Source organism: Lampetra fluviatilis, chromosome 30 (assembly GCF_964198595.1).
Source record: "Lampetra fluviatilis chromosome 30, kcLamFluv1.1, whole genome shotgun sequence".
Taxonomy (NCBI): domain Eukaryota; kingdom Metazoa; phylum Chordata; class Hyperoartia; order Petromyzontiformes; family Petromyzontidae; genus Lampetra; species Lampetra fluviatilis.
Window position 1 is genome coordinate 7131766 of NC_136304.1, and position 10954 is coordinate 7142719.

Sequence of the window (10954 nt, forward strand, 5' to 3'; positions counted from 1 at the left end):
CCTGGGTGTAAACTCCTCCCAGTCGGTGAGATCCGTGCCCTTTAAATGTTAAATGTTTTTTTTTATTGCAGGTTTTGTCTGTTACTCAATAGCTATTATTAACAAAACAAAAAAACCATCTGCACATATCCGTCTCTATATATATAAAAGTATTAAATCTGCCGCCACGGCCTTCTGAATGTAACAATGTCTGTAGCATTGCTTCAAGACAATCACAACTCTGGACCGGGGTTTGATATAAATGTCTCATCAGCATTCAGACTTGCTTGAATCAATGCTTGAATCAGACTTGCTTGAATCAATGCTAGTTAACTGCCGATTTGACAGCCAAGGACCCTCTCTTCACGATATGGGTAATAGCATTTGATAACCATGTTCCACTTAAAAAACTGATTCGAAAACTAAAAACAAATTCTCATCAAGCTTCACGGTGTTAACGAGTGCAGTCTCCAACCATTATTATCCTCTCCGTTTAACACGTAGTAGGCGTTCGCGACCAATATCATTCATAATAGAGGTTTTTTGGGTTAGATCGCGTAAATATCTAAATTGTCGTTAAAATATCGACAAATCTGGCTGTGGCCTGATGAAGCTAGTTGTAACTACTGTCGAAATGTCGTACTCACATTGTTAATGTTGTGGCTTAGTAACGAATTGGCATGTTCTGTTTACGTGACAAACCTTACTAGTTGGCTGTGTCGGGTGTTGGCGGGTTTTAACACATATTTAAGCGATCTAACACAATGACGGATTATCCACTCCATCTCTCTCGCCTCAATGTGCTATGAAGAGGGGTCATTGCCCAAAACGTCTATTTTTTCTTTTAATGTCAGTGTTAATGACGAACGTGTTGAGCTTCGTGTTCTTTTGGGTCTCAACGGATGGGACTTGCTTGGCAAGGTGGGTGTGAGCGTTGGGCAAGGGTGTACGTGGACATAAAGTCAATCAATGAGATATGTAACCAAAAGCCCAACGTTCATTTGCTTTTACTAGGTGAGCTCTTGAGACAAGGACAGTCATTTAAAAAAGTGCCTGGGTCACCAATGTGACGAACGCAAATACAATAAATTCAGTCCATTAAGTCTTCGTTTGACGTTGCAGACGCGTTCCTGAAAAGTGCCGCGACCAACGCGTTAAGCGAAAAAATGTCCCCATAAACGATCATGTTTGGCGAGATACGATGTACGCACATACGGTAAGATGACGGGACATAGCTGAGGGTGCGCCGCTGCCCCACTGTCATTCCGCGTAGTGTATTAAACCGCTCAGCTGAGCAGCTCAAGAAAGTGGTTTGTCGTCGACCTCTCAGAAACCGCGTTATAATAGGCGCGTTTCGCGTTATAACGGTGCACTTTCCACACTGTGCGAAAAGTGTTCCCAAATGGAAGAACCGCAACGTTGCAAAAGCGCGTTGTGTGAACACCGCGAGTTAAGCGATGACTTACCGTACAGGAATTAATCAAAGAGAAAATGGTGCAAAGTCAATTGCATCACATGATAAATCAAATTACATTGCGCGAACATAAGTCAATGTTAAATCGCGTATAATTAAGTTACGGGCACATGAAACAGATATACTGTGGAAGGTAACGTGTGCATCGTCGCTGTACCTAGAGATGTACCTAAGGAAGCTGCATAGTTGGGCTGAAAATAATTGCGAGCAAAACGAAATATACGCATATATAAGTTTGCGTAACAACTTAATATATTTGTCACATCTGGAGAAAAACAATGTGTGTACTCGTGTCATTTACTCCAGGCGGGCTGTTGTGTCCCGAGTGTAGTTGCTACACCGACGCACGCATGAATTCCGGTGAGGCCAACACGTCTTGATTGACAATCACAGTGAGGCACGTGATCCACCGGTGCAGCACGAATGACCAGGTACAGGTAGCCATCGTGGTCCAAGAGGCGTTCATTGCGATCGAACGATCGGAAAGAGGAATGTTGCGACCTGCGGGAGAGGCGGTCGAACAGCGTCCTCAAACATGGGGAGGAGAAACCCAACGAGTGCATTGCACGGCAACAGTAAACGCAGTGGGTATGTCGGAGCGATAGGAGAGTAATAAGGAGGCGACAGACCGCCGGCGAGGGAGTGTCTGGACGACTATCAGGTTTTTTGTATTCATTTCTGATACGTGACCACAGCCAGTGGCCGCTCGCTACAAGAGATGCGAATGAAAATATATTCTCGAGATGTAATTACGCATTTGGAATTACGCATTTGGAATTTGACTGGAGGAAACCGAATATAACCCCCTCCTCACCCCCCCCCCCCACAACGGAGGCCTGTGGCCCGGGCGGGAGCTGTCCGCCCTGGGAGGGGGTGCTGACCACTCCACGCCCTTCTTCCTCACTTCCCCTCACTACGACAACGGGACATTAATTTTTCAAAATGCTTGCATCTTGTAGATGCACACGGGGGTCGCGTGTCTCGACTGTTCGACGCGAGTTTGAGGCGTCGTTAACGAGGGTAGTAAATGATCGAGATAAGAAAAGAGGAAAACACGTGGATTAGGGAACATACGAAAGTTAGTGACATCATGTGAACTGTTAAGGTAAGAGAGTGGGCTCGTGCAGGAATTTTATTTAGAATTGTTGATGGTCGGTTTTGCGAGTCTCAATAACGGAGCGATTGGTCTCGAACACGCCCGAGGAGTCATTAACCGCGGAGATAGAGCGATGAAATCATCTCGTGTATAGGCTCCAGATGGATAGCTGCATTGCGAGAAAGACCTGGGAGATGGCGACTGCTTGAGGAGGATGCCTCTAGCCAGCAGCGGATAGATCACGGTTGCTGTCACAAAGACAATGATCCTCTATATAGCCTCAACAGACTGTTGGGGAAATTGCTGTTAGCAAGCAACTATGAAGGCCGGCACGGCACACAAGGGGGTGGGTGGTCAGCACTATGCCCGGCCGCCTTTGTCTCCTGGTGACGAAGTTACACAAATGCACCGAATATTCATTTGAGGCCGAGTCGACCTTGGGGAAGCCCAGGACCGGTTCAAATAACCGTCACTATTTTTGTCAGTGAACGGGAATCGAACTCGGGTGGCCGGGTTTCGTAGCGCAGCACGCTAGCCGCTACTCCATTACCGCTCCCCACACACGTGAGCTGCCGCGCTCTGCAGACGCAGTGTGCGAGTTACAGTCGTGTTGATTAAAATTCTCTCCTCGTGCGTCCGCGGCTGAGGGGCGGTAGTAGAGAGATCAGCGAGCGACGGGGGGGGGGGGGAGCCGTAACACAGCCAATGGGAGCCACACCTCCACCCACGCAGCCTCGCTCCGTCTAGGACCCCCCTCGGCCCCTCGGTGGGTCCCTGAACCAGGGATCGAGCAGCGGCGAAGGCAACGGCTGCTGTCACCGGGAACGTCCCAGCTGCGGTTTGCCACCCCTGCCAACGGGAAGGATGCGACGGCCCGAGGCTTCTCCCGCTTCATCCTGACGTTCCGACACAGGTGCAGGCGGGGTTGAGGGTTTCAGGAAGGAGCCTGGGTTATGCAGTGAATTGTACCGTCGATTAGCACAGGCGGGAGCAATGGAATCGGTGCATCTGCACATGCCGGGTGGGTTATGTCGCAGGATCGTGAGACGTGGCCGCAGCTTGCGTGGGCCTTCATTCAGCAGTTGATTGACCACGCCCCGTTAATGATAATGATGATGAAATGGGCACAATGCAATTGCAAATGTGCGAGTGCAAAATGCTCATTAATGGAAATGGTGAGTGTGGGACCCCCTTAAAAGAGTACGATGACTCAATGAGATTCTCCTGGATAAAGGGCATTGTTATTTTTACAGCATGTTGCATTATGTTGGAGATGGAGCGGTGGCGCGGTGGTTAGCGCACTCCACTATTAGCTACCTGAGTTCAATTCCCGGCCACAGCTAACATCAGTGGCGAGTGATATCTGAGAATGCACACGTCACCAATCTGCACTGACCATCGTGGTGAAGTATGGTCCAGCAACCCCCATGACCGACACGGCCTGGGAAGGCCTTCGTCCATCAGTACATTGACCAAGGGCTGTGAATTATGTAATGTATGCATATACTGTCGAGACGGACTGTTGTTAATGGTGCTGCTGCTGCTGCTGTTGTTGCGGGTCGCAGTGAGAGTGACTCAACCTCTGATCCCCGAGTCGAGCCCCCTCTGGCTGAATGAGAAGGAGCTGGCCCGCTCCGTATCCTACATGGACATCCCCGTGTTGAACGGCGCCGCGGGGCTACCCAGTGCGGAGCAGGTGAGGCTCAGATGACACCAGGTGAAGGCCTCGTGAACGAGGTTGAGGCTCACCTGGTGCCCAGGCGAGGGTCACGTGGTACAGGTGAGGGTGAGATGAAGGAGCTGACCAGGACCCCCTCCTCCCGCAGGTGCTGGACCCGCGCGTCCTACAAAGCCCCGAGATTGCCCGCCCTGTTCCTCAGCCCGGTCCGCTGCTCTTCACCGAGGAGGCGCCCTTGCGGAGCTCCGTGGTGGGGCCGGGCCCCGCCACGGAGCTCCGCGAGAAGGCAGGCAGCCTCCCCGCGTGCTGCGAGACGACATCGATGGACGGCAGCAAAGCGAGGGTGGCACAGCTATCCCGCACTGCCTCCTCCAGCAGCGACTCCAGCACTGACTCCTCCTCCTCCGCCTCGAACAGCGAGGACTCGGCGGAGGAGCGCGAGGTGGGACCCCCGAGGGAGTGGAATGGTGGTCGTGGTGGTGGTAGTCGCGTCGTTATAGTCATCATTGTGGTCGTGGTGGTAGGGATGGTGGTTTCCCCGTGGGTTGATGGTAGTTATGGTCGAGGTGGTAGGGATTTGGTATCGAGCGGGGTTGTGGTAAAGCTGGTAGTGGTGGGATAGATGGTGGTGTTATTGTGGTGGTGTTTGTGGCGGTGGTTGTGATGATGGTGATAGGGATGGTTGCGTCATCGCAGTGGTCGAGCTAGCGGTTGCTTTATCTTGATGGTGATCTATCATCGTGATGCGGCGTCTTCGTGATGGCGGTGGCGATGGTGGTGTCATCACGGCGATGATTGTTGGTGGTCATCTGCTAGATCATCGTGATGATAGTTGACTTCGCGTCTTTGGGGTGGTCGCGTTACCGTGACGGTTGCTGTGGTGGTGCCAGAATGTGCACCGAGCCTGGCACAAGCGCCGCGGTGATGTCACCACCACTTAGCGGCGAATGGTGGTTGTTGTTGTTGTTGGTGGCACAGAGCGACTCGTCAAGCGAGGCGGGCAGCGAGGACCAGTTCCTTCCCGCGGCGCCTCGCGTCCACCTGGCCTCCTCCTCCTCCTTCTCCTCCTCCTCCGTGCTCTCCATGATCTGCTGCTTCTGAGGGCTCAGCATCTGCGCCTTCTGCTTCTCGGCAGAGGTGACGCGGACTTCCACACACAAGCACATCGGGTGGAGATAGATGAAGACACAATACAAAGAGGCAGACACACCAAGAGGCCGACTATGACAAACCACCCGCAATGGGCCTGTTTTCGTCAGGCCAGGGAAGCTAAGCAGAGTTTGAGCCTGGTCAATAGTGTACTTGAATTGGTGACCCCGGTGCAACTGACAGGTAGACACAGGCGACTGAGTGGAAACGCGGCTGACAGCTGAGCGCAGTGGAACAAAATCCAATTCTATGCTTGGACGTCTATTCTGGTCAATTAATCCACACAGCCCTCACAGTTGCGTGGGAGCCTTCAGCCAGCAGTAGATCGATAAGAGGACTCTGTACATGTACAAGAGAGAGATGATCATGTGTGTGAGCATGTAAGTAACCAATCAGGTGGAGAACGGTGGCACGGTGGTTAGTGCACTACACATATGTAAGTTGAACTTCTTTTGCATCGTAGCCAACCGTGCTAATCGGAGGTTCGGCTGTCGACAAATCGGAGCTTCGATTTGTTTGACCAAGGTCATCGTCATTGGCGAGTGATATCTGAACCGGTCTCGAGCCTCGCCTGCACCAACCTGCAATGACCAGCGTGGTGAAGTATGGTCAAACAGTCCCCCCACACATGCGACACGCAGTGGGGACCGGACCTTCATTCAGCAGTCAATTAATTATCACGAGCCAATTAAGACCACAAACTTCCTTCTCAGAGGACAACAACACAAACACCCTCAGCATGTTCCTCAAAAACACGGTGGCCTTAAAAGGATGACGTGAATAAAAGGCGACGTTTCGGACAGTGGCCCTTCTACACGGCCCTTACATACCTCAAGAGAGAGAGAGGGAGGGAGAGCCACATGGGATTAATGGAGCACTTGCTACTTTGAAAACAAAATCGGCAGGCGCATTCGCAAGGTGCACCGAGGTTACCGGTCGAGAGTTATCAGCAGTCGAAGGCACCACCACCACCACCCGCCTCGCTACGCTACCAGAGACATTCAGGTGCCTCGTGCGGCGTCCGCGCGTTCATGCGAGACCCACTCATCCGCGCGCGTGTGGGAGAGCGGTGGCGCAGTGGTTAGCGCACTGCACTGCGAAACCCGGCGACACGAGTTCGATTCCCCGTTCACGACCAACAAAAGTGACGGATATTTGAACCTGGTCCTGAGCATACCCTAGGTCGGCTCAGCCTTAAGTCATTACCCGATGCGGTGTCTAAAATATCGGCGACGAGGAGACCACGGTGGCCACCCAGCCCCGTAGTGTACCTTTCCGGCCTTAATATGAACTGACAGCACTTACCCCAACAGTCCACATGCCTATATAGGGGCTCTTTGTCTTTGTTGGCAGGTGAGCCGCGCGCTCCTCCTCGCTGCTCCCTCCATCAACCCGGATGCTGTGGGGATGTCCCTGGCGCTCATGGCCTCCCTGCCCAAGAAGAGTCACCTCGAGGAGGGGGGGGGGTCCCAAATCCCCCCCCTCCTGCCCAGGAGACTCCACGTGGGCCCTGGGAGCCAGCCCCCCCCCTCCACCCCAGCCCCCCTCAGGCCCAAAGCAGCCGCTATCGTGGCCGTGAGATGGGATACAGGGGAAGCCTCGCTACTGCTCCCCGCACCACCCTGTATCTCAGTCAGCCACATCCATTGTGTTAAGAGACCAGGTGAGATTCCAAGTCCCCGGTAACGAGCCCCAGGTCCTCTGTACCGACGGCAGGTGAGTGCTGGAGATATGTTTGGGTAACCCGCGCTGTGCTGGGTGAGATACGTTTCTGCAGGATGGGATGGGTGGAGGGGCGGTTATCGAAATAGCCATTGGAGTGGTCTCTACGAGGCCGTTGACCAAGGAGAAGACAAGACGAAGGCCAGATAGTGGAAGACGGTCAGGGCAGATCTTGGACGTAGTCTCGTGTCTCTACCGTACAGCAGCAGCAGGATCTGGCGGAGGGGAGAAAGCTCTTGCAGCGAGCAGGTGCGGCGCTGGAGGCGCTATCAGCGGCTTTGGCCATGACGGACATCTTCACGTTGATACGTGACCCAGGTCCTTCACCAACGAGTGCCAGATGCTCGTTCAGATGCTCCGTAGCGCAGTGCCGCAACGCTCGCTGCCTTTGCTTCCATTGCGACGTGTGGTCAATCTGATAGGCGATTGTCTCTGGATATGAACGCCTACGAAACGTGTCGTGGGTGAGCGTCTTGAGATGCGGTGACATGATTTACATGCTTTGTACGTTGAATGTCTTATTATTACGTAAGCATATTTTTCAAGAAAAAAAAATCTGTGATGCTAAAATATAATGTCAATTCATGAGTCCCGTGTGCACATACATGTAATGGAAACCGGTTTCTGCGCATAAAAGCACCCACCTGACCCGCGACTTGTCAACTTTTGTTGATTTAATGATGCGAATCATCAACCTGCCAATAGTAGCACCCATAAACCATAACAAACCAGCCACTAGTTCTAACCCTTCCCGTAACCCTAACCAACTCCAGCCCTAACTCTGACAAACCAGCCACTAGTACTATCCCTTCCAATGATCATAGCGCGACCCCAGGCCCGATGTCAGGTCCAATTCTCGTGTTCGCATTGCAATCTTGGCGTCACTCAAACACCAAGCAGAGTCAGCGCCGCTGGGTACGGAGTGGGGGGGGGGGCAGTGTGGGTGGTAGGGTGGGGGGCTCAGAGGGGATCTGTTGTGGCGAGCCGGGGGGGGGGGGACGAGGGGAGCTACGTGTGGAGTCGCGCCATGTGGTCGCCAGGTACGACACAGGCGGCGGGAGAGAGGGGTGTGGGGGAGATGGGGTGTGTGGTGTGGGGGAGGCGATGCCAGCTCGCCATCTCGGATGACGAGGGAGTCTTCGCCGCTTGCGGGCTTAGTGGTGGAGATGCAGTCAGCACGGATGCCCTCAACGATTCCTTCACTACTCTTTAGTTCTTTCGGAAAAGTCACGTGGGTATAATATAAAATAAATCACGACGTTTCGATTGCAACACAAGCGGTCGTCATCAGGTGGGAAAACCACAGCAAGAACATTTATTTTGCTGAAGTGGGCGAAACGTCGTGATTTATTTTATTTTATAACTACGTGACTTTACCGAAAGAACCAACGAGTATGGATTCCTGCAGTCACGAAAGCTTCAAATCGAGATTGATTCCTTCTGCCTCGTATTTCCTCCCATTCCCATCCAGCCCATATCGCACTTCATTCCATCTCTAACAGAGGTTATTTTGGGGTTAAATCTAAGGGGCCGTCCATAAATGACGTCACGCACCTAGGGAGGGGGGGTCAGACATTTGTGACGATGTGTGACGAGGGGGGGGAGTGATAAATGTGCCGTCACATCAAAATGCGCAACTTTAAATAAATATAGACAACACGTTCTACTTAATTGAATAGATTTTTTTTATAAATGTTTTCTCCTACAACATCAGAGTGCAGCGCCACATTAAATAGCACTACAATGACAATAGTGTAAAGCGATTTGAAGCATGTTTTATTTTCAAAATGGAAATATGTTTTTTTTGGGGGGGGGGCAGAGCTTTGTGATGTTATATTCGAGGGGGGGGGTTGACTTTTTGTAACGCCGTGTGATGAGGGGGGGGGGCGTAAAAAATCGTCCAAAATCGCGTGACGTCATTTATGGACGGCCCCTAACCCAAAAACACCTCTAATGGATGATATTGGTCGCGAAAGCCGACGTGTCAATCCATCTCGTAAATTAACGATCGTCCCCACCCGCGAGGACTTTGCCAACTCCACCGATTCCTGCACCAATGCCGAGCACTAGGCCAGCACACCCACCCCTTCTAACCCTCGAGCCATGCTTGGCGTGTTCTACCACCGCACTGCAAGTCACGGCAATACTTCGCCTCCTCGCACTGCTCCCCCTTCGCATTTGCCCTCCTCCCATCGTCTCGTCTTGTCCCAAACTTGCTACGACCTCGTTCAGCGTCGTGTTGTTAACCCGCTTGGCTTTTGGGGCCTTTGTGCCTCTGTTCAGCAAGCTTGATTGTTTTTTTTAAACGTCCTCCCTAGCTCTCCCCCACTCTCCGGCAGGGGTTTCATCCCCGCTACCTACCCCCAGGTATCATTGGGTTTCGTTTGGGACCGCAGTTATCACACAGACAAGCCTCCCACATATAGCATGATCAGACTGTAGGGGAAAGCGATGTTAGCAATGAAGGCCGGAACGGTGTGCGAGGTGGTGGTGTGGCCAACACCACGCCCAACCGCCTTTGTCTTTCCAGTTGCGTAGTTTTCACATCGCGCCAAGTACTCATTTGAGGCCGAGTCGACCTATGGGAGGCCCAGGACCGGTTCAGATAATTCGTCACTGACGTTGGGGGCCCTGAGCGGAATTCGAACTCTGGTCGCCAATCAAGGTCGTAGCGCAACGCAACCCACAACTCAAGTCACCACGATGGGTTCCTGCACCCCCCCCCCTACACCCCGAGCCCCCTCAATAAGTTCATGAGTCAGCGAGCACGGGGTCACGTGACCGCGCCCAGGTGCCCGCACCCCGCCCCTCTCTCAGGTGAAAAGCATCCGGAAGTGAGGGGGGGGTTGAGGGGGGGTTGAGGAGTGGGGGAGTCGCCTCTCCGGTTCTGAACGGTGCAGAACCGCGGGCGGTGGATGGGGCCGATGGAGGGAGGGGGGTGAGTAGAGGGCAGAGGGGGTAGGGGAAGTGGGGGATGAGGGCACACGGGGGGGGGGGTGGGGGTTAAAATAGCTTTGTGTTTTTAAAGGTCATGATGTACAGTTCCCTCGTGCGGACTGGACGACCTTAAGCTCAGCTCAGTGGTAAGAGTGGGGTCCTACCTGAATTGGATCCGTGATACTTGGGGGTTTGTAATGATGTTACTCGTGTCAGGCTGAGTTCACCAAAGGGATGACCAGGACCCGTTCAGATATTATTTGCCTCTGATGTTAGCCATGTCAGCTATTGAATGGAATAACTCGGGTCGGCTGTTCGTAGCGCATAGCGCTAATCATTGCCTCATTATGAGAGTGCAGGACAATTATAGAGTCTATACTGTACTGGTATAAATCACTAAAACCATCATAAGCCATTGATAAATCCACTTATGGATTAAGGCCTCTATCATAGCCATCTCTCACGAACATGGGATGCTTATAATGAAAATAATAATCCCTCAAACTGCACACGAGACGATTTCATCGCTCCATCTCCACGATTAAACATCCTGCCGGGAGCCATAAACAATGAACGATCGATTTGCGCGCACGCGCGATTCGATGTGATGTATATTGAGCGTAAGAATGGATCATTACGTGTTTTATATTAATGATGGATTGATCTGTAACCGGACGCCAGTCTTCGTCAAGTTTGAATATTGATGGATCTGCGGGTGGAGAGGAAACCGGAGTGCCCGGGGAAAACCCACGAGTAAGAGAAGACAACAGCCCTCCTACTGCCACCTACAGGTCACCTCTTATCCCACCCACTGGTCACTTCTTAGCCTTCCTACTGGTCACCTCTTAGCCAACCTACTGGTCACCTCTTAGCCCACCTACTGGTCACCTCTTAGTCCACCTACTGATCACCTCTTAGT

At 52.3% G+C, this 10954-nt stretch overlaps 1 protein-coding gene across 1 annotated transcript; it reads left to right on the forward strand.

Annotated features, from left to right (window-relative positions):
* Positions 1-3210: 3210 nt before the first annotated feature.
* On the forward strand, positions 3211-7739 carry LOC144943319 (uncharacterized). Its single transcript, XM_078870694.1, has 5 exons — positions 3211-3462; positions 4115-4245; positions 4376-4669; positions 5206-5364; positions 6730-7739. The coding sequence occupies exons 2-4, from the start codon at positions 4195-4197 to the stop codon at positions 5326-5328; spliced, it is 468 nt and encodes a 155-aa protein (XP_078726820.1). The 5' UTR covers positions 3211-3462; positions 4115-4194; the 3' UTR covers positions 5329-5364; positions 6730-7739.
* Positions 7740-10954: the final 3215 nt, after the last annotated feature.